The sequence below is a fragment of the Phyllostomus hastatus genome, unplaced genomic scaffold (genome assembly GCF_019186645.2).
Source record: "Phyllostomus hastatus isolate PE091 unplaced genomic scaffold, TTU_PhHast_1.1 phas_scaffold_345, whole genome shotgun sequence".
In the NCBI taxonomy this organism is placed as follows: Eukaryota; Metazoa; Chordata; class Mammalia; order Chiroptera; family Phyllostomidae; genus Phyllostomus; species Phyllostomus hastatus.
The window spans coordinates 1,872,798-1,895,951 of NW_025334024.1; the positions used below are offsets into that span (position 1 = coordinate 1,872,798).

Consider the following 23,154-nt stretch of genomic DNA (forward strand, 5'->3'; position numbering starts at 1 on the left):
CGCCCGAGGCATGGCATTTGGTGACAGTGCATCCTCTGGCTATTGGGCCTTGTTCCCTGTGAATGTGCTGTGATTTGCCCATCATTCTATGGGCAAGGGTGATGTGGTCCCCCTGTTCCTGGCTGCTGTGGAAAGCCCTGTCAGGAACACTTCTGATGCACAGAAGTGCTGGCTTCTCCTGCAGGGGGTGTACAGCTGGCCCAGGTCGGGCGTTGGCTCCCCGCAGTGGAGCCACAGTGGCTGGTACGAGACAGGCTCTGAGAGCCCCTCCACAGGAGGTCATTATGAGGACACACACAGCCAACCCCCACAGCCCTGTGTCTGGAGGGGTAGGTGGGCACCGGGGCTGCACTCTATGTCTGTGTGCTGTTAGAAAGTGGGGGCCGCAGAGGACAGCCCCTGTGTCCCCTAGCCCACCAGGGGCACAGCTGGCCTGATGCAGTGTCACAGCGGGAACCAGAATCTGAGCCACTTCTAAAACCCCACGTAGGCACCCTCTCACATCAGCTGTCCTACACTGTGAAGCCCTAGGCAGGAGGTGGCTGTTGTCTTGTCATAGCCCGTCCTCTCTCACACTTTGGAGCTGGCTAGCTATGAATTGTGTGCTCGGAAAACCCCTAAAGGCCTCACATCTATGTCCTCTGGGCTTCTGGCTGTGACACCCAGAAATCCATCCTTGCAGTTCTGGGTTGCCTCAATTCCTTCCCTCCCCAGCCCCGACTGGCCACACTGGGCACTGCACTGTAAAGGGATCTGGTGTCCAAAGAGCATGGGCTGGGCAGGGGCATGCTCATGACTCAAGAATTGGGTGCACATGGGGCTGCAGTGGCTGCCACATTACCTGCCCTTGCTCGTCCTCTATCGGAGTAGAGAGAAGCCCATGGTTCTGGTGCACGCTGACCTGGTGAGGTCGAAGCAGGAGTCCAGATCATTCAGCAGGCCATCTTTGTTAAATGCATTAGTATATGTGAAGTCTTTAGCATGGCGCTAGTACCTAGTAAGAACCAGCTCCCGTAGCCACAATCATTGTCATCGTGGAAGGGAAAATTCCACCTGATGTGTGATCACTCTATGGAAGGTCGCCTAGGTCATCACCCCAGGAGCTGGACCTCGTGGGAGCGTGCATCTGACCAGTGGCATCTGGTTCCCCAGGAGGTCCTTGAGACACTCTCTGTGGGTGAGCCCAACAGGCAGGGCTGGGATGAGCCAGAACCTGCCTTTGGTCCCTGCCACCGCTGCTCTGGGCACTTCCACCATGCTCGAGGGCCTTCCTGGGACTTCAGGCTCCAGCTTATTCCTGAAGGCAAGACCATGTCTTACCCTTTCCTTCTTGGGTCTCCAGGACCCTGTCAGGGCCTAGTAACTCCCTGGCCTCATGGAGAGCAGTTAGGACCAACGGGTGGGAGAAAAAACTCCGTCCTGCACCCACTGCTTTGTCCAGCTGGGAGATGGGTCATCGGATAGAAGCCTTGTTTGTGAAGGCTTTTACTTGGCTGGTATGATTGGATACAGACAGATGAGGAATGTTGTGGGGGGAACTTGACTTTTGTAAAAACAAATTTCAGTAGGAAGAGCAAAGAGCTTTTGTTCGGCTTGAATGTATAATGTGTTTATAATTCCGTTGCTGTTGAAAACATCCTCCCCCACCCACCTCCTGCCTGAAGCAGTTTTTTTCTTTCTGAACTTGGGATACAGTGCAGCGTCTGCAAAATTCCTGTCTCCTGTTTTTAAGAGATTTACTTTGTTCCCAGATGAATGCCTTCCTTTCTGGAGGACGCAGGGTTGGAAATGTTGACCCCTTTCTCCCACAACGTTTGTCTGACTCTGTTTCCCCCTTGGGCAGCCTGCAAAACCCCGTGGGTCCCCGTGTTGTTGGGAAGAGGGCTGGCTCCTCCTGGCGGAGGCTCAGCTCCACGTGCTCGGGGTAGCCGCAGGCCGCCCTGCTCGGGCTTGGGCACTCTCTCCTTCACTCCCCCAGCATTCAACCCATCTTCTGCCTTGGCTCACCTGGCACCTGGGGCTGCAGGAGGGGCTTGGGCATGGGGCCCAGCCTCCCCAGGTTCAAGTCCAGCTGGCTGTTTGTTAGCCCCAGTTGCCATGAGACCACGAGCAGTCCTGCCTTTGCTCTTCACCAGAACTTTCTCAGGCTCTGAGTGCAATGAGCGCACAGCCCTGCCAACTAAACCCCACTCTGCTTCAGAGATGTCAGACACACAAGAACAGGAAAATGCAGACAGGGCGATGAGGCTCCAGCCCAGACCTGGGAGGCCCTGCTGAGGGCAGGAGGGCGTGACTGCACGAAGGCACAGAGGGGCTGCTCTGCAGGCCCCGGGCTGTGATCTCAGGGGCCGGAGGGGAGTGGGCTGCCCTTGTGGCTGGGGTTGGGGACGCCATGGTGCTGAGTGTGTGGGGACCGGTGCCACCTAAGTTGTCGGGATTTGCTCCTGGCCTTTTCGGAAGGCTGTGCAGAGGTTGGGAAGGCATTTCGGATCTGGGTGGCTGAAACAGCCATCTCAAGAAGTGTGGGTGGGGGTGTCTTAGTGTGGGGAGCCACAGAGAGAAGCAGATAGACATGGTGGGCAGAGGGCACGTTTTGGTTCAGGACATACCTGCCATTCCCTCCCCTGTTTTTGCCATTTTTCTCTTGTCCGTGGGCTTATCTACGATACCCTGTAAGGTCCGCCGCCCCAAGGTCAGGCGGTCCCAGAGCTGAGCCGCTTTTCCAAGGCTGGAGGGTGACAGTGGGGCGTGGAAGACTTATCCCTCACGCCCAGGTCCCTTCCGGACCATGCACAATGGGATGCTTGTGGTTCTGCCTGGCGGGAGGCCTGTGGTGTAGCATCCGGTGGGAGAACAACTTGAGTCTCCTTGAGCAGTCACACAGCAATTGCATGGTTGGGCAGATAAAAGGTCCCACAAAAACACTTTCTTTCCCTCCCACGTTGTGTCTGAGCAGGATGCCCTCCTCCTGGAGGTCATGGGAGGAGGCGTGTTCCCTGCGCCAGGGCCTAGTCCCCCAGCCTCCACGGCAGCTCGCACAAGCTCGCCTAGCCACTAGGACATTGTCCCCAAGTGCCAGGGTGGCACTGGGAACCGAGACACTTAGATTCTGAGCTGGTTATTGCCTGTGTCCAGTACTGCCCAAAGTTACTGGGAGGATGGGGGATTGAGAAAGCACAAGAGATGCCGCTGGCTAGAAAGACCAGCCTTGCAGTGGGCAAGGCCCAGGCAGGCCTGTGAATAACCTCGTGCACCCAGGGCTGGAGACTGGTCTTTGAGTCATTTTACAGTTTGCGTTTGGTTCTTAGGTTATTGGGTCAGGGCTTGGAGAAGCAGTGGCCTGCCCAGTCCCACGTAGCAGTGTCAGCAACCGCACATGGCTTATGATGTTGGGTCCCGTGTGCAGGGATGTTAGCTCCCTCAGGAGCTCTATCCTACCAAGAACACAGTGCCGGGCTTATAGGACAGGGGTGGAAGAGGCCCATGCACACAGGCCAGGCAGCCTGGAACACCCAGGCAGAGGCAGGGAGGAGATCCTGGTCCTGTGGGGGTCTGGGTCTTGAGTACGGCTCTCCTCGGGCAGGTCTCTTTGTTTACAGGAGCCTTAGTTTCCTAGTCTGTGAAATGGCTACCCTAGCAACAGCAGCCCCAGGCCATGGGGCCTCTCTGGCTGCTGTGAAATGTTGCCAGGCTGTGGGCTATCCTCCCCTGATGGTAGGGGATCAGCATAGCAATGCTCTCAGGCCCCACTCTCCTGCTTAGGAAGGACTCAGGGGCACCAGTGACAGAATCTGCCTCAGAGGGGATCCGCAGTGACTGCAGGACACTGTAAGGGGTGAGGGCGAGGCAGGCTGGGCTGGGCTTCTGTCACCTGTGCCCCGGAGACGGGGATGGGCCTCAGGGCCCCTCCCCACCACGAGCCAGTGTGCCCCTCTGAAATGCCCACAGTGGCAGTCACGTGGCAAATATGGGACACCCCCCCACCCGGTCCCCGTGGAAGAACTCGTGGCAATGTAGCCATGATCGAGGAAAGGTTGGCTGCTTTCCCAGGGGTGTTCTTTGATCATTTCTAACCGAGTCCTTCCTTCGGGTCTGCATAGCTCCGGGCCTACACGGCTCCGTGCTAATCCGGCATCTAGAATCAGAACAAATCTGCAGTCTCATGCTTCGTGTGCTGCCCTCTGGGATGAAGTCGGACGCCTGGGAGCTCTTTCCCACTGCTGCCCTCACTCCCTGTACCCTGGGCGGGTTAGCTGCACAGGCAGAGCAGTTGGGGCCAGGGCTTCGACACGAATGGGGGTGCGGCCACGAAGCTCTGTGCTGGCCTGGTTAGTTCTCAGGGGTCTCCTAAAAAGCTGTGCAGTCGGAAAAGGGTCCCTTCCTATTGGGATTTGAGGCTTGAAGCTGATCGTGAGGCCAAGGGGCCGATTCCACCAAGAGTTTAAAAGACGTACCATGGACAAACGGTAGCCCCAGTGAACGAGCACTGTGCTCCTCTCTACCGGTCCGGATTCCTGCCACATCACCGTTCCCAGGCGTCGGACAGAGCTAAAGTAGAGCAGGCACTAGACTTAGTCCCTCAGCCCAGGGTGGGGAGACAGATGGGAAAGTGGGATCCCCGGTGAGCTGGCCTCGGGGGGTGGCCCCTGCGAGGGTACTGGGTCTCCATGCTTTCCCCCCGAGTCTCTCAGGGCACAGAGAGCTGACTGGCCAGATGGGACTCCGGGGCCCCAAGGCGTGCTCATTTAGCCTGTGACTGCAGAGCAGGGTCCAAGGCCACGACCTTTCCACCACGTCCTGACCGTGCCCGTGAGGCACAGGGTAGTAAGCAGCAGGGCTCGACTAAATGGAGCAAGGCCTGGTTGGTCTCTGACTGCCAAGAGTGCTCGGGGCTGCATAGCAAATGACACAAACTTGGGGGCGGGTGAGCTGAAAATAAGACATCCATGCCCTCTGAAACCTGTGCAGGGGGAGCCTTGCCTCTTCCAGCTGCCGGTGGTTCCTTGGCTGGTGGCATCATCACCCATTTCTGCCTCCGTCCTCACTGGCCACTTCCTGTGTCTCTCCTTTTCTGTGTCTTCTAATGACACTTTCATGGGATATAGGGTCCACCCTGATTCATGACCTCATCTTGAAATTCTCACTTTAATTACATTTGCAAAGAGCCTTTTCCAGGTCAGGTAATATTCTGAGGTCCCAGGTAGACATGAATTTGGGGGGACCCTGTTCAGCACATTCCACGATGTAAATGGCTGTTGCATGGAAACCCAGAGGGTAAAAGTAGGACCAAAGGCTGAAGGTTACAGAGGTGGACACTCCCTCAGCTGTGGGGATGACTTCCTCACAGTTGGCGCCCTGAGTCCCTGGCCTGGCAGTGGTGCCTCTGGGCCGGCTGAGCCCTCAACCTGCTCAGGCTGTCACGGGCTGGAAGCACTGGGTGGGGCGGGCCCGGTCAGCCCTGAGGCTCTGGAATTCTCTCGAGCTGCACCCCAAAGACAGCCATTCCCACACTGGTGATGTTGACAGGCCAAGTGTGGGATTCCCTGGCTTGGGGCCTGGACAGAGCCCTGTGGAGCCTTTGGCCAGGCCTTCCCCATGCACAGAGGCCAGCTGAGGTCTCACGGGCTGCAGGGACTGGGGGAGCTCTTTGTTCCCTGATTCCAGACCCAGAGGGCTGTGCATCCCCTCGGCGGGAAGAAGGAGAGATCCTGGGCCTGTCCCTACATGCGCATGGCTTCAGCTGCCCTCCCCGGCTTCTTCTGTTGGTGAGGAAGCTTCTCCGAGGGGGGAGGGCCCGTTGCACATCCCAGGTTGATGATGGTTTCCATGGCTGTGGCTGTGTCTGTGTGTTACAGTGATTCAGGCTGGTTTTCCCCAAAATCAGCTCCCTGGGGCCTTTCGAATGTTCCCAGCCCAATTACTCTGGCTCTCTGGGGGATCCAGCAGGCTGGAGGCAGGCACCGCCTGGTTCCCAAGGCAGCCTGTGACATTGCAGCTTGCCAAAGGGTCCAGCATCTGGCAGTGTATTAGCTTTCTCACTCCCAGCAACCCTTCTGGGAGGTGCTGCTAAAGACTGCATTTTAGGGCAAAGAAGGCAGACTGAAGATTCAAGAGCTTCGGGGGTGGAGAATGCAGGTTAGAGGCAGCTTTTAGTGTTGCTGTTGCGTGACAGGAGTCATCCACAACGTACCCTGGGGTCCTGGGGTTCCCACACCCTTGCCCCCAGTCCTCGTGGGAGGTCCTGTGCTGCTCCTGTCCCTGTCTTCCCAGTGGACGGCAGGAGGGGGAGCATGAGGCTAGGTCTCAAGTAGAGGAACTATGCAGTCATTCATGTGTGTCTCCCTGGGCCTGGAGCTCTATATGAAAGCAAGGATCATGCTCTGGTTTGGGGTCCACGGGAAAGTAGACATGGGGCAGTTAGTGGGTCTGCCCTGGCTATGGGGAACAGTGGCACATGGGCCAGACATCTGTCATACTCTGTCTAAAGTGGAGTCTCAGCCCAGCACTATTGTCTTTTGGGGTCATCTGTGGGGTCACCCTTTGCATTACAACATGTTGAGCAGCACACCTAGCCCCCCACCCCAGCCTCACAGTCTCTACTGTCTCCAGACGCTGCTGCATGTGGCCGGGTTGCTGGAGTGGGTGGGCGGTTGAGAACTGCAGCATGGAGTCCAGAGTTCGCTCTCCTGCTGGGAAGGAGGAGCCCTGTCCCTGTGCCGCTGCTAACGCACATCATTAATGGAGGTGTGACTGCCTTCACTTGCTTCTTGCTGTTCTGGAGACAGGCAAAGCCACTGCTCCTGAACCATCGCCTCTGAGCTCCTTCAGGCTGTGCCAGCCCTCTGGGGGCTGGGCCGAGTGCCGGGCAGAGCCAGCAGGCCTGGAGCCCTCTCAGTGGTGCCCACTGATGGGCGGAGCTGTGGGTCTCTGCTTTGGGCCAGAATTCAGCACAGACAGGCTGAGCAAGCCCAGGAGCTCTGCTGCAGGTGCACATGTGTGCTAGGCTGCTCTCAGCAGTTTACTCTCAGATCGCTCCCTCTGTCCCTGGTCCTCGGTGGACCATACTGTGCCTGTGTGAGCTGGGAAACAGTGAAATGACAGGGCAGGGGGACAGCTCAGGGGAACTTGCAACAGGTTGATTGGGGTCCAAAGCAGCTGAGTCCTTGACTGAGCTTTGCCACCACCCCCACCCCACCCCATGCCAGGAGAGAAGTGGGAAGTCTGCCAGTTGTGCTCGGGGCTGCAGGGACTGCTGTCCCTTTGTGTGCCTGGATCTCTGCTTTCTTCCAAGAGTCTTGGTAGCGAGGCCTTGGACAACCAAGGAAGGTCCTGGCAGGTTACCCCAGCCACAGCTGTCTTAGGAGTAGAAGCATCATGGGCTGGTTGGGAAGGACCTGGCTGAGGCCCCGGGGACAGCCCAGTGACACACTTCAGTCTGAGTTGGTCAGAGCAGCTAATAGTATTCATTTATCCGGGGTTTCAGAGGCTGCAAAATCGAGCTGTAAACCCTAGCAAATACCATTCCACAGCAGGAATTCTTGTTCCCAGCATCACTGGCTCAGGGAGATGGCTGCATGTACCTGTCAGACTCGGAGTTGGCCATCCCTTGATGACGACATCGAAGTCACCAGGCCTTAGGGCTGGAAACATGTAAGCCTTCCCAGAAAGCCCTGGGATGTATTTCAAGCCTGGAGTTTTGTCCTCCGCACGTGTAGCATCCATCCCCGTGTAGCGGCGTCTCCCACCCTTGCACTTGCGCACGAACAATATCAGCAACTCGGGGCCGTGCTTGGGGTGGGAGCCAGTGTTCACAGCTCCACCAAGATCTGCATCCCGCCTATGGGAAAAGAAATCCAATCTGAATAATAAATACGAGGTGTACAAGTATATCCTGCCCTGGCTGGCGAGGCTCAGTGGACTGAGTGCCAGCCTGCAAAACAAAGAGTTGCTGGTTCGATTCCCAGTCAGGGCACATGCCTGGGTTGCGGGCCAGGTCCCCAGTTGCGGGTGCATGAGAGGCAACCAATTCACATTGATGTTTCCCCCTCCCTTCCCCTCTCTCTAAAAATAAATTAAAATATATATATATCCTAACAGGAAGATGGGGCAGATTCATGAGAAAGTTATAAATTCAAAGCAAGCCTGCATCACTTGTAAGGAACCTTTATCATGAGAGACCTTTAATGTTCCAAAAGTAGTGGTAAGTCTGACCCAACAGCACCCTGTTGGGGAAGGGGGGGCGGTATGTGACCTTTTGCAGATCCAAGCCAGCAGTAGCAGCCCTGGGCAGCAGCTCCAGACTCCAGGAGCACCTGTAGCATCCTGGGGTGCTGTGGCCTCTGGCTCACGCATGCCGTACCTGGAGATGAGACCTATCAGCTGCCCCAGCATTCTCGAGGACTGCCCTCGTGATCCCAGACCAGCTGCATGCCAGTGGTCCCCACACCCCGCCCCAGGCAGGTGGCCTGACCCCCAGTTTCCCTGTCTGTAAGACAGATGCTCCTCTCCCCACATAGCAGAAGCATATGGGCAAGGCCCCGGGACAGGCAGGGCTCTGCGGGCACAAAGGAATGCACATTACAGAACATTCCACAGGAGAGCAGCTGGGAGGGAGCACAGAGGAGCTCCCACTGTCCTGAGCTGGCTCCAAGTACTGCCCCCACCCACCCAGCCTGCTGACCACCCTGTGACCGGGCAGTCCTGGGACTAGGCCTCCAAGACAGATCATGTGCAGGCGGTTCAAGGGGTGAGGTGCTGACTACCGTGGAGCCTGTTCTGGTCACAAGATGATGGCCTCGTGGGCAGAGTGAGGGGAGCTGTGGGTCCTGTGTTCATCCCCAACCTCAGGCGGGAGATCAAAGGCGTGAGCATACCCGCGAGGTTGGAACAAATAAGCTCCGGGACAGAATTCAGACAGACGGACAGACAGGGGCTCCTCCCCTACTGTGGCGTATGCCATAGGAAATTCACTGCTGCCTTGAAGTGCAGGCTTTAGTCAGGTAAAGTGTCAGGTTATATGGGAGCCTCCTTTCACAGGTCCCTTCGCAAACCTCACATACTGTCCCTCTGTCCTGTTTCCAGGGTGACTGAAGGTGTCACTTTTGTGGAAAGCATAAGTGCCCTTGGGGACCTTGGGTCCCCAGTGGGGTCCCTCATCCCTATTTCCCCAGAGACCTGCTGGCCCACTGTCCACTGGTAACACTGACCCATGTAGCAGCCTGGGGACTATGTCCCACCCAGCTTGGGCCAGTTGGACCTGGACAGCAGCTTCTTATCAGGGTCGGGCACAGACCCTCTCGCATAGAGCCACAAGACTTGGTTTGAAGCAGCCCCCAAATTAAACTAACAAACAGTCCATGTTTGGCCAATAGTTCAACTCGCTCCTCCAGTGTCAGGTGAGCAAGAGGCAATGGGGCGCCTGCATTCCCCTTGGGGGTGCCTTTGCTACTGTTTGAGACCCTCCTGTGAGTGCACGAGTGTGCCGGAGCCAGCACACCCCGGAGGCAGGGGGGCCAGGGACTGAAACCCAGGGGTCCGGTGACCCTCCCCAGTGCAGAGAGGAGGGCCAGCCCGCCTGACTCCTGTCCTGTGTCTGTCTGCACCGGCTGATGGGGTGGCCCCTCCTCACGGAGTGAGTCCATCCAGGCCCATGTGTTCCCACATTTCACAGTGTCTACCGTGCTGGGCTGAATGGTAACCCCCGAATACATGTCCACTGGAACCTGTGACTGTGCTTGTATTTGGAAAAAGGGTCTCAGATACAATCAAAGTAAGGATCAAGATGAGACCACCCCGGGTTAGGGTGGGCCTTAAATCCAGTGAGTGTCCCTGTAAGAGACAGAAGAGGAGACAGAGGGAGGAGGCTGTGTGTGGAAAAAGGCAGAGACTGGAGTGATGTGACCATAAGCCAAGGACCCCTGCAGCTCCCAGGAGCTGGAAGAGACAGGGAGGACCATCCACAGAGCCTCCAGACGGAGCGTGGCCCTGTGACACCTGGATTTCAGCCTTTTGGCCTCTGGAACCGGGAGGGAAGAGGCCTCTGTTGTCCGAGCCCGCAGTCTTCTGGCACCTGTTAGTGCAGCCCTGGGGCACTCACGTGGGCCTCGCTGGGCCACGGTGCACGTCAGACGGGCTCGTCTCTCTGTGCGCTCCGAAACTGAGAGTGTGGGGCCGTGGGATGCAGGGTCCTGCCCACTGTGGGTAGGAATGGTCGGCAGAGGCATGGGCCTGAGCTGTCCAGACCACACCCCATATGTCTAGGGGCCCAGTGCGTTGTTCATCTGGATTAAGGACCAAGGCTGAAATCCGACGGCTCCGCCACACACCTGTCCGGAAGGTGCCCAGGTTGTGCAGCCCTGGGGAAGAGAGTTACTGGCACCGTGGCACCATCAGCCTGCGCCGTCCTCTTGTTCTGTTCAGTCCCTGCTGCGTTCCAGGGTCTGAGTCATTTTTGGGTCATTTTGTGCTCACCAGGCCACGAGGAGGTGGCATTCAAGAGTTCCATCGCACACACGAGAGGCCTGGCGTGGGTCCCCTGGCCTGCGGCTCTCGAACTGAGGTCTGTGGGGGACCATGCTCTGAGGTGACCAGGGCTGATCAGCCCCTCCCTCCGGACATGTCCCTGCATCCGCCTGGGCTGTCAGCACTCGGAATGGCCAAGGATCTGTCTGCAGAGGCACCATCCCCCTCTCAGATGGACCACGGGCCCCTTGAAGGCCATGTTCCTCCAGATCATGGCAGGGTCATGCTCACCTTGTCTGAGCTCCGGACCCCAGGGAAGCCAGGACTGTGTGCGTTGGTGGCTCAGTGGGTGCATTTAATTTGTCACAGTGGAAAGAGTTCACCCCACTGTTTTTGCCTGTTATTGTCTTTTCTTCCAGGGCCATTCTGGAACTTACTGCATGGCCTCTGCAGAGCTCTCTAACCCAACCTTTCTGTCTGTTCGGCCTTTGCAGGTGATGTGTCCAATCTGGATCCAAAATTCTCATTTGAAGGCACCAACCTGGACGTGGGAAACATTGTGTTGGCGTTGTACAGCGGCCTCTTTGCTTATGGGGGATGGTAAGTTCCAGAATGTCTGGGTCTCTGGGCCTTGGGACACACAGGGCAGGCCTGAGATGTCCAGAAATCTGAATCTCTCGGCCGCGTGCGGGCGGTTTTAGAGAGTGGCAGGAGAGCCTCTCAGAGCTGCTTGAGCCCCGTGCATCCTGGGAAAGCACAGGGCGGGCCCCATAGCCGCCCTGGGTGCCGTTCTCCTCTGTGCCTAGGCTCCTGAGAAGGCGGCCCTGTAGATGAACCTTTGCTGAAGGGTGTGAAGCATCTGCATTCAATGGGCTGGGCCTGGTGGTCCTTGGCTTCTTCCTCGCCAGGTTTCCCCCAACACTTTCTGTCCCGCTGGGTCCCCAGCTGTGGCCCTGCTCTCAGGCCGGATCCTACTGGGCCACAAGAATGACTGCCATGTGGCGGGCAGGTGGGGGGTGAAGGTGCTAGAAGGCAGGTCAGAGAGTGGACAGAGCCAGCCGAGGCGGCGGGCCTGCTGGGGTCACGCTTTTCTCAAAGGAGCAGGACTTCTCCCTTGCCCCCAGCTGTTCACCGAGATGGGCCCCGGTGGTGGGGGAGGGGTCTCCTCTCCCCTGGCCCAGAGCCCCCAGCAGGGGCTTCCCGTAGAATCTGTGTCCTCTTGCCCCCCAGTGACTCTGGGAGGACTGTGTGGTTACACCCTGCTCTCTAAATTCTAGGAACTACCTGAATTTTGTCACAGAGGAGATGATCAACCCCTACAGGTACATGTGTGAACAGAGACGTTTCCTTTTGTTATTTTAATGTGACAGAAGGAAGAAACCAGTCCTGCCTAAGAACCCTTCTGTGGGCCCAGCCTGGTCTCAGATGAAAGCAGTGCAGGGCCTTTCAGGAGGGGCCTTGGGGTTGGGATCATGCTGGGGTGAAGGGGCGCTGGGTTTTGACCTCAAACCAGCCACACAGTGGCTATGTGCCCTTTGACGTGATTTCCCCTCAGAATAAACAGGAATGCCCGTTTGACAGAAGGGGAGCTGAGGCCGGTGGGGTCGAGTCTCTAGCCCGGGTTCATGCAGCTGCCAGGCCCCTGTGTGCCAGAGTGTCTTTGGGGCTGGTTCTGTCGGGGCTGTGCTTGGATGACCTGCCCTCTCGTTCCTTCCAGAAACCTGCCCCTGGCCATCATCATCTCCCTCCCCATCGTCACCCTGGTGTACGTGCTGACAAATCTGGCCTATTTCACCACGCTGTCCACCGAGGAGATGCTGACGTCAGAGGCTGTGGCCGTGGTAAGATGACCAAGGCCGGCCTTGCCGCCTCTGAGCCTGTGACGTGGAGCAGACCCGGCCCCTCGTCTGCAAACCGCACTTCTGCACGGAGGAGTTGAGCTCCTCTCTGCCGAGTCTGCCAGAAAGTGTAGGGTGCTGGTTCTCAACCCTGGCTGCTGATGCCCAGGCCACACCCTAGGCCAGTTTTAAGTCAGCATGTCTGCGGCGATCCCAGCATCAGTCCTTTTTAAAGTCAAGTGCGGAGGGGGTGAGTCCATTACGGTGGTTTGGATGGTCCAGTCCCCGCAACTGAGGTCTGCGACCCAGAGCACAGGGAGGAAAGACTCGGTGGCCTTCTCCCACCGCTGCCCATGATACCTGGAGCCACCTCTGCTGGGCATTCCGGACACAGGGTTCAGAGGAGGGAGAGCAGAGTCCCCGGGCCCCATGGTGGCGGCAGCAGCCGAGCACCTTGTCAGCCTTCCAAACCCAGCAGAACGGGGCCCTAAGTAGAGCCAGTGGGCCTTCGAATGCCCTGCAGGGGTCCCGTAGGCTCCCTTCCCATAGTGTCCTCCCCAGCCACGTCGGCAGATGAGGGTCGGCACCCACTCGCCCTCTCCACCCTCTGAGTGAAAGCTCACTGAGCCCTGCTCTGGGGCAGGCCATGGGGACCCAGCCAGAGACAAAGCAGGGTTTCCTTGTGGAGCAGACATATGAATGGGGAGAAAGCCTGGCACCTGGTGAACCCGGTGTGCTGCCGGGGTGAGGAGCACCCAAGGACAGTCAGTGCCAGCACGTGGGGATGAGGGGTAAAGCACCACTGCTATTCTAAAGAAGTCTCTGTCCCTGGGACAGCCCCCCACAATCCAGACCCCAAGGAGTCACTCGTGTGCAGAATCCTTGCGAGAATGTGTAGGAGGGCGGCAGACAAGGGGGCTTGGCCGGGCCGGGCCGTGAGGACAGCGTGCTGTCCATGTGGAGCGTCGGGCTGCGTGCTGGGCATCGCAGAGCTTCGCTCACTCGTGCTCGGCCTCTGTCTAGGACTTCGGGAATTATCACCTGGGCGTCATGTCCTGGATCATCCCCGTCTTTGTGGGCCTGTCCTGCTTTGGCTCCGTCAACGGGTCCCTCTTCACATCCTCCAGGTGAGCCCACCCAGGACCACCCTTCCACACTTGGGCTCTGTGGGAGCTAGGGCAGGACTGGGGGGCAGGCGGGTGTAGTGCTGCATGCTGCTTACTAACATGAGCTTTAAAAGTTGTGGGGGGGGGTGTATATATATATTAATATATACATATGTATTAATATATATATATGTTAGTACATAGCTGTCAAAACGTTCCAGTTATACAGAAGTAAAGGAACATGACTCTCCCCTCCCCAGAGGTGACACAACTGCTCAGCTACTGTGCCCTCCAGACTCTTTCGTGGGTTCATTGTGCACCCCGCCTTTGAGGAGGGGGACTGAAAGTGAGCAAGGCCCCCGAGTGTCCCCGTTGCCAGCGAGTCGGCCAGGGACACCACGAGGCACCCGTCCGGGAGCCCAGCGCTTGGGCATAGGCGCCCTCTACTGCCCACCCTGCCTGGGCTGCTCGGAGATGAAGCTGACCGTCAGCTTTTCTGTCCACAGGCTGTTCTTCGTGGGGTCCAGGGAGGGCCACCTGCCCTCTGTGCTCTCCATGATCCACCCGCAGCTCCTGACACCCATGCCCTCCCTCCTGTTCACGGTAAGCCGGCAGCACCGTCCGGTGCCCCCTTCTCCGGGAGGACTGCAAGCAGTTTGAAGTGCAAACCCGGGTTCCCCTTAGGGATCAGTGTTGAGTTGAGGGCCCCCCAGCAGGAGCAGGGGTGGGGCAAGGCTGCAGGGTCCATCTGCAAGACGCCCTCCCGGCTCTGCCTGGTGTCACCGGGACGACAGGTTGGGGCGGAGACCGAGATACAGATCAGCTAACAGAGTGCTTCCTTGTACGGTGCCCTCCGCTGCATGCTCCACTGAACAACAAAGGGCGCTAGATCTTTTTTTATGTTTCTAATTCCAAAAATAATACCACAGTAGTTATAAGAAAAAACAAAAACCTTCAAACAGTCCAGCGCACGTGAAGCAGAAGCCCCATTCGTTCCCCGAGGGAACCAGAGTTCCTGGGTGGCTTCCGGGTCCCGCGCCTCTCTGCCCGGAGCGCTGCGGCGAGTTCACAGATGCGTGTGCACAGCACTTGTATTTCCAGTGAGATCACACTGTGCGTGTTTTTCTTCAGCTTGCCTTACGTCTCTCCTCGCCCAATAGACACGATTTTATTAGTTCTCTATTGTTTTGTAACAAGTCACCCAAAACTTAATGGCCTAAACAGAAAGCATTCATCACCTCTCCATTTCTGTGAGTCAGCAGTTCAGGGCAGCTAGGCCAGGTGGCCCTGGGTCAGGGTCCTTTGTGAGGTGGCGACAAGTCGGGGTTCGGGGCTGCTGTCCCGTCTGAAGGCTCTGCCCCAGCTGGCGGGGCCATGTCCAGGATGGCCCCTCCCACAGCTGCGGGCAGGAGGCCGCAGTTCCTCAGGATGTGGGCTCGTCCTCAGGGCTATGTGGATGTCCCCGCCGACAGGGCAGCTGGCTGCCCCCTGTCAAGGGCAAGGGAGCCGAAAGGAATAGCCAAGAAGAAGCCACCATGTTTTTATGACCTCGCTCAGGAGTCACACTTGTCATTTCTGTCTCGGTCTGTTGGTTAGGAGTGAGTCAGTAGACGTAGCGCAACTCAAGGAGAGAGGGCCAGGCCCCACTTCTCAAAAGGACAGATAGCAGATGACCCTGGGACCTCTAAAACCATGCAGAGCTCGAGCGCAGTTTCAAAACCCTGGCATGGCATCCCGTGGCCCGAGTGTCAGCAGCTGACTTACATGAGCCCCGTGCTGGGCACTTGGGGCGGTTCCCAGCCATGGCTCTTACAGACAATGCTGCGGGGAGTGTCGGGTGTGGGCATTTGCACCCTCCCCCTGGCAGTGGCGCCTTTGCTTTCTGAGAACTCGAGTGTTGCTCAGAGTAGGTCTTCCTTTAAAGCGGGAGTGCACATGTGCCGTCAGCCCCCTGCAGACACGTCCCAGCGTTGGGGTGGCCTCCGTCGTCCGGGACTGCCCTGTTCCCAGCTCCGGCCCAGGCCCTACGAGGGCTCACGCTTCCCCGTCTCTCTGCTTGCAGTGCATCATGACCCTGCTGTATGCCTTCTCCACCGACATCTTCTCCGTCATCAACTTCTTCAGCTTCTTCAACTGGCTCTGTGTGGCCCTGGCCATCATCGGGATGCTGTGGCTCCGCTACAAGAAGCCTGAGCTGGAGCGGCCCATCAAGGTGAGGGTCCAGCCGTGGAGGGCGTCCCAGGGCCAGTTGGGGGCTCGGTGGGTCATGTGCTGAAGACACCGGGCCCACATGTCCCCAGGGGCCCTGTGTTGGGAGCCAGGTCTGCATAGCTTCTTGGTTCTGCCCCTTCCGGCATGTGCCTGGCCAGCCACCATCCTCCTGTAGAGGGTTCTGGTGAGGATCCACCAAGATAAACCTGTGAACGTGCTTCTACACCCGGACGTGGAGGGTAATTCACTCAGCCAATGACCGTTAATTGGGAACCTTTAGAGTCCCTGCCAAGGGGGTGATTCCACGTTCCGGGGCTCATCAAAGGACAAAATAGACTCCCCGCAAATCCATGTCCTTCTAGAGCTTATGTTCTAACAAAAGGGAGCATGATAAATAAGAACCCTGTAGTGCCGGTGGGGGGGTGATGAGCACTGTGGGCGTGGGCAGGCTGGGCCTCACTGGCCTGGGAGCCGCTGACCAGGACAGCTGGGGCTACTGAGAGGATGGCAGAGGTGTAGGGGCCACATGGAGGGTAGGAGGTGACGTGTCCTACCTGCCGCCCCGCACAGATGGCGCTGCCTCCGTGTGGAGAGTTTGGGGTTAGGCTGCCCAGGAGAAAGCCGGGGTGACAGCCGAGCCTGGCCTGAGGGGAATGCAGCTCTCCTCGTCAACCCGCTGCTGGGGGGCAGCTGCCCGGGGGTGGCCTTGTCCAAAAAGAGGGGCCGGTGACCTCCACGCTCCTGCGGGAGAAGTGCAGTGAGCACCTCGGCTGAGACTCTTGTCGGGGGAGTTAGAGGGACGGACTCATGGTGGCCACTGTCTAGCAGCTCTCGTCCCTTGTCCGGTCCCCAGTGGCATTTGGCCGTCCCATCTGGCACCTGCCCATAGGCCACATCCCGGTGTCCCCCACCCAGCAGTTCTGCGGAGGCCAGCAGGGCCTGGTTCCCTGCCTTGAAAGGGTTCTGCTGGGGCACCGGGGCCACCTGAGTTCCCTCTCCACGTCACCTGGGTGTGTGGTGGGCTCGGCCCCCTGTCAGCCTGTGCCTGCGGTGGACTCTGCCCTCATGCTCTCCCGGGCACAGAGTGGGCTTTGTTTCACTGTTAACCTGGGCTGGGGAAGGGCATGCAGTGGGGGTACCCGGTTGGACCCTCGCTAGCCTTTCATCTCCCGGGGCCTTCTGTCGGTGTGCAGACAGACGGCCAAGTCTGCATGTGGACGAGCCCACCCCGGCGCAGGGGCAGGGCAGGGGGCGGGGCGGGGGCGCCTCCGCGGCTGGTCTGCCGTGAACCCGTGGCCAGGCCTGCCTGCTCGGGGCCGTGCAGACTGGAGTCAGCCTGCCCACAGAGGCTCTTTGAGAAGGCGGCTGCCCCTCACTTATTAGTGGGTGGTGGTGGCCTTTCCAGAAGTGCCCCCCGCCCTTGGGTGACTGGGTGGGTGCTGGGCTAGGGTTTCTGCCCTGTGATGTGGGAACCAGCAAGGTCGACCTCCTCTGACCTTGGGCAGCTTCGAGGGACCAACCTGGTTATTTGTGTTCACGGTCGGCACCGTCTGTGCTTTGAATAATTACTGCCTGGTGCCCTGTGCCGAGTAAATGGAGAACAAGAGAGGGTTTCAGTTCTCCAGCGACCCCCGCCTCTTGGGAGGCCGGCTCTGAGGAAACCGACATGGGTCAGGCTGGGAGAGGTAGACAGGCAGGAGTGATGGCCCTGGGAGGTTGGAGCCACTCTCGGACCAGGTGGGGGGCACAGGCTGTGCTCTGCAGGCTCCCCTGGGGGAGGCCGAGTACCCTGAGGAGGGGGACGGCTCCACCAAGGTCAGGAGGGCGGTGGGGGTGCAGCACTTTCCGTGGGAGGGACAGGACTCGTGCTGCCGGGACACGGGAGGCGGGAGGCGTGTGGAGTGAGTGCTAGGTGCCAACCGCCGTTGCTCCCCCCTCTGTCCCCAGGTGAACCTGGCACTCCCTGTGTTCTTCACCCTGGCCTGCCTGTTCCTGATCGCCATCTCCTTCTGGAAGACACCCATGGAGTGCGGCATTGGCTTTGTCATAATCCTCAGCGGCCTGCCTGTCTACTTCCTTGGGGTCTCCTGGAAAAACAAGCCCAAGTGGCTCCTCCAGGGCATTTGTGAGTATCTCCCCGGTGCAGCCTGGCAGCCAGCGCCTCTCTCCATCCCTGCTCAGGGTCCCCCAGCACCCCGTCCTGGAGCAGACTGTCTGCTGTCTCATCTAATCCCATAGCTGGGGCAGCGGGGAGGGGTGTGCTCATGGTGCTGACCAAGGGTTCAGGCGCTTGACGTGTCTGGAGGTGACATCTGGCCCATGTATTTCAGGGATAAGACGCTCAGCTTGGCACCAGCTAATCTCAGAACAAGGGATTCCAGAAAACCAAGCTGCTTTTGCCAAGTAATGAAATACCACTGCCTGTCGCCAGCTTAAACACAGGCTGACCCAGAAAGGCAGGGAGGGAGAAAACAGATCTCTGCACTGAGGTCACAGGGTTAACTGACAAGCCAAGTTTAGGAGCCTGTGCTAAGGTTCCTAATGTGACCAGCTCCTGGGAAAGTAACTGGTGTTAGCAAGCCTGCACCGCAGTTACCACGTCCTGGGTGGCTTATAAAATCCCCAGGATGGCTGTCTTGGAATTCTGATTGGTGCCTACCCAGTAACTAAGACTGCCAGTCATTTCGGCGGACCTTCGCCGCCAACCCAGTCTAGGCTCCCTGTTACTACTCATCTTGCAGAACCTCCCCAGGCCCTGAAGCAGGGCTCTCTGCCTTGAAATCACCCCCACAGTGTTCACCTGGGCCCCTTGCACACATCCCTCTGCTCCACCCCCTCTGCAAGACCACAGGCCTGTGTCTGTCGTCTGGCAGTGAGCAGTGACCTTGCTTTTGGTCCTGGGTGTCTTCGAGGCAGTGGCCCAGGTGTAGACAAATGGGAAGGGCCCATCAAACAGTCCCCCAGCATCAGGGCTTCTTATCCCTTTCATTTCTCCTGTGATCCCAGGGTTTTGAAACGGCGAGGGGCGGGGACAGTGCTCAGCCTGTTGCCAAGTTCCGTGCACCGCCCCCCCTCCCCCAGCCCCAGTGACTTCTAGAGTCACTGGAAGAGGTACAGCAATTCTCTGCTGCTAACCCGGAATGCGGGCTGCTGCCCGCCAGGAGGGAGGCCCTCAGGCCCAGAGCTCACATTTTCAAATCAGGAGGTATCACACGAAGTTCAGGGTTTCTGGCTTCTCTTGCAACCTTGGAAGTTGTAGTGTCATGAGCCTGGGTGACCTGTGGCTCACAGCACTCACGGGTGCCCCTGGACCCCAGGCACGTGATTGCCTGATACCCAAGTAACTCTGCTCTCCCCTCCTCTGCAGTTTCCATGACAGTCCTTTGCCAGAAGCTCATGCAAGTGGTCCCCCAGGAGACGTAAGGGAGAAGAGCCGGGACTTGCCATGCGGGGCCCGTTTCTGGGCGGACAGAAAATGCACAAAGATCATTTTAAAACAACTCACTAACCTAAAAGCAACTCGGCCCATCATCCTGGCAGCTCAGCTGAGCACCCCGCATCGTCCCTCCACCAGGTCCGGTGCTGGGGACACTGTGAAAACTGGTACAGATTCAGTCCCAGAAGACGAACTTTTATCAGTGAGCCTTCAAGAGCGCGCAGCGCAAATGTGGAACTGAGAAGAGGCTGGGCCTTCTGACTGACCATGTTGGGTCCTTGTCCTTTTCCACCTTTGTTTATTTGAATTATTTTTTTAACTTAATTTTTAGGTCAAGTTGGTGCCACAAGGATGATTATTTTTTAAAGAAACGGGGACGGACAGGTAGGGGGAATCTTTTGTCCCCTTACACTGCCAGCAGAATGATGTGCCTCTGGGACCGGCGCCTGTCGTGGGCGTGGCCCCCAGCGCCAGCTTCAGGCGCAGTCTCGAGGGAGGAGGGATTCCGAGAACCAAACACTAGCTGCCAGTGAGCCATGAGACTTGGCAAGTCCACTGTGTGGACAATGGACTTGTACCGACAGATGCATGTTTGGCATTTTTTTCTTCTTTGTTAGTAGATGTAGTGACATTGGGAAGACTAACCCTGGGCTTATGTCTCTGCCTTAAAGACCTGAGGTGGATCCATCCCTCTCTAACCCCTAGAAAGGAAAGAAGATCTCAGTGAAATGGGCAGCCCCACCTCCACAGAAAGAGTCAGTTCCTGTCGCTGGTGGAGTTCCAGGTTGAGGTCATGGGCAATCTGTTTGATCCTGGAGCTCCCACTGGTTTCTGGGCTAGACCCTGGTCATTCAGGAGGCCGTGGGGCTCCTGGCTTTGTGCCTCCTGCCTGGCATGGCGGCCTGAGCAAAGACACAAAGGCAGGAGGATTTGGGCCCCTCCTGTGGGCAGCGCGCCAGGCCTGGTTTGCAGGTAATGCTGCCTCCCAATCTCTTCTGTATCCAGTTTGGGAGTTAACTCAAGTTCTCTCAGACAAAGCCCCAGGCTGGAAATCTAGCAACAGATGCCACCAGGAAGGCAGATGCTCAGACCCTTAATGGCTTCTCATCTATGCCCCCCATGCAGCCCTTCCCAGGATATCCAGAATTGGCCTCAGTGGGTGGATGGCAACCCCAAAAGGCTGACTGGGGCTGGCTTCAGCTCCTGGCCGGGGCACCATCATCCCCTCCTGCCACTGGCACAGCCTGCCCCAGACTCAGTTCTAGTCAACAGAAGACAGAGCCATGCCTTGCTCACTGCTCCAGCTCTGCACCTGCTGCGGCGGCTGCCCTGGCTCTCCAGGAGCCTGGCTGCCAGCACAGCATGTCCACCGCCTCTCCGGAGAGGCTTTGTCCCCGGACTCCCGTGGTGTTTGGCCCAAGGGAGACAGCTGAGGCCCAGCCAACACGTCTGGCAACCAGCTGGCTTTCCTGAGCTGTCGCTATGCCCAGGAAGCCATCCTGGGGAGCAACATCAGCTAAGTTCGGGTTGTCTTCCTCTAGGCCCTCGTCTTAGGTGCTGGGGCTCTGCCTTGTTCTCTGACCACTTACCTTTTCCGAGCAAGAGGTAGAGCTGGGTCCTCAGGCATCAGGCCTCATTGCTCAGCCATGTGAGCTTCCAACGGCCCAGCCAGCCAGCTGCCCCCCACCTGGGCTCCAGGAACCCCACACAGTCCAGTGAACCTGCAGGAAGCTGACAAGGGTCTTTGGAGACCTGGGCTAGGCTAGGTCTAGAGGCTGAAAGGAGTCAGCCAGGTGTCTGTCTCCCCCCACCCACCACCCCCTGCTAGAAGGAGGCAGAGCTGGTCAGGAGACCTGTGCCATCCTGTGACTTCTGGTGCGTAAGGACAGGCCTCTACGCAAAGTCTCCTTATCTCAGGGCCATATGTCATTTATCCGGGGTGGAGCTCCAGGCCTGAGGGTGGAAAACCCCTGAGGCAAGCTGGCTGGATGGGCCATTCGAAGCTGCAGAGACCTGGCTGCACACTTCCTGTGTGGGGCAGAATCCTTGCCCTGGGCCTCAGTTTTCTCACCTGCAAATGGGGGCAGTGGTCAGTCTGTGTACCACCTGCCTGGTGGTCTGCACGTGTCCCGGAGACTGGACCTTGTAGCGACTGCAGCCCCATGCACAGGTGGCAGGGTGCTGCCTCAGGTGCATGACCCGCCTGCCTTTTCACTGGATCCAGCAGCAGCTGCTAAACAGACAGTTGGCCTCTTCTGGTGGGGGGAGGGGGCACTTGGGCTCCTGTCGTGCTTCCAACCTCTGGCTCTGGAGCGATAGATAGGACCTTGCCAGATGTGGGGTACCAGGCAGCCCTGTCCAGACCACAGTGGCCGCCCCACAGCCATCTTCAGCAGCCTGCGGACAGGTGTGCATCATGGGGAACTGGGGCACTGTCGCCCCTGCAGGGCTAGACTGGGGCCCCAGGGCCCCCTATCCACACTGAGGCAGGGGCTGGAGCGGGCACTGAGAGAGAGGTCAAAGGCAGTTCTGCAGTGCGGCAGGCTGTCCCTAGCACCTGGGCTGGGACCTCTGCTGAAGGTGGGTGGGAGGCCCAGTCTGTGATTCTTGGGGCTATGCTTCCCAACTCAACCCAGCCCAGGGACCCACCTCAGCAGGGAGGGACTTCCCGGGGCTGCATCCTGAGGTGCCTGCCTGCAGACACCCCGGGATCCTGCCGTGTTGGCACCTGGGGAGCAGAGACTTTGCTCTTTCTGACCATTCTACTGACTTGTGTCTGGAGCGTTCACATTTGTGAGGACTAATTTTTTTTTTTTTAACCAAACCCCGGCATAACCAGCAAACATTTGTCCAGTGTTGTGCTGTTCTGTTCTGTTCTGAGGTCTCACTAACGTGTAAGATGCTGTTGGCGCCGTGTTTATTTATTTGCAGGGCCAGGTAAGCCTGGCTTCTCCAGCATATTTCTGCTGTCTTGTGTCCTTGTCGGAGTCCCCGCCACATACATCAGTGCTGCCACTGGGACATTCTCGTCGGCCCGGCCGGAATACCTCCACCATGTGATGACGTGTGTGGCTTCAGTGTCTCTCTCTTCTCGTGTTAATGGCTAACCTGTTACACTTGGCTGGTTAGGGATGGGGAGTTTTGTTTTATAGTGTGTGGGTTTTTTTGACTTTTTTTTTAAAGAAAATGATCAGAATTATAAGTACCGCTGGTGGCCTTCGTGTTCTTTCCTTCAGCGTCAAATTCTGGCGTCACTCACTCACTCACTCATGGACACAGCCCCCAGGAGGCCGAACAAGGTGGCCATAGCCCCCTCAATGGGTGCTGGAGGCCGGGAGGGAGGCCAGGGGGCTCAGCAAGAATTCAGTCGACCCCTTAGAATGGGCATCGAAGTCAAGTCCAAGAAGGAGAGCGGAGAGAATGTTCTGGGCCCAAGGTGGGAGGAGTTTTGCCACAGGCCAGTACCAGGAGGCCAGGGCGGAGACACGCCAGGTTGAGGTGGGAGGGAAGGAGCAGGCACATTTCAAGTCCAGGACACCCCTGAGAGTGCCTGGTGTCCACAGGTGGCCTGGGCTGGGAGCCACACCAGCTCTTCCACAGACAGCTCTCACTCAGTGGGAACAAACTCCACTCCGAGCATTGGTGTCCGACCCGGGCCTGGAGGACAGGCGGGCTGAGGGTGTGCTAGAACTGGAAGAGTGTTGCAGGGCAGCATGGCGAGGGTGAGCTGGTGACCACGGTGACTGCCCAGTGAGCCTCGGCCAGCGCACGGGCGCATGGAGGCTGAAACGGGGCCTCAGGTTCCCCTGAGGGGGCTTCTACTGAGGCATTGGAGCCACCAGACAGGCTTGGGGCAGGAAGTGCCACCTAGAGCCACCTGCAGTGTGCAGAGACCCTCTGAGCGCCAGGTCCCAGTGCTGCTGACATTGTGAGCACCACAGTCCCCAGGTCTCAGTCACAGAGCGCACCCTGCGTACTGGACCCCAAAACCAGGCAGTCCCCCACATGAGCACATGGAGGAATTCTCCCCCTCCCTGCAGGCCAGGTGGGGGTGTGGAGCTAACAGGTGGCCCTTGGGATTTCACAGCCCTAGTGGGCGGGG

At 58.1% G+C, this 23,154-nt stretch overlaps 1 protein-coding gene across 1 annotated transcript in view; it reads left to right on the forward strand.

Annotated features, from left to right (window-relative positions):
- The window catches only part of SLC7A5 (solute carrier family 7 member 5), a 38,137-nt gene extending 15,882 nt beyond the window's left edge, over nt 1-22,255 (forward strand). Inside the window, exons 3-10 of the mRNA XM_045818991.1 lie at nt 10,956-11,061; nt 11,739-11,783; nt 12,179-12,302; nt 13,323-13,426; nt 13,912-14,008; nt 15,468-15,617; nt 17,564-17,741; nt 18,984-22,255. Of these exons, the coding sequence (XP_045674947.1) occupies nt 10,956-11,061; nt 11,739-11,783; nt 12,179-12,302; nt 13,323-13,426; nt 13,912-14,008; nt 15,468-15,617; nt 17,564-17,741; nt 18,984-19,039 (860 nt within the window). The 3' untranslated portion in view covers nt 19,040-22,255. The remainder of the gene's footprint in view (nt 1-10,955; nt 11,062-11,738; nt 11,784-12,178; nt 12,303-13,322; nt 13,427-13,911; nt 14,009-15,467; nt 15,618-17,563; nt 17,742-18,983) is intronic.
- The last annotated feature ends 899 nt before the right edge of the window (nt 22,256-23,154 follow it).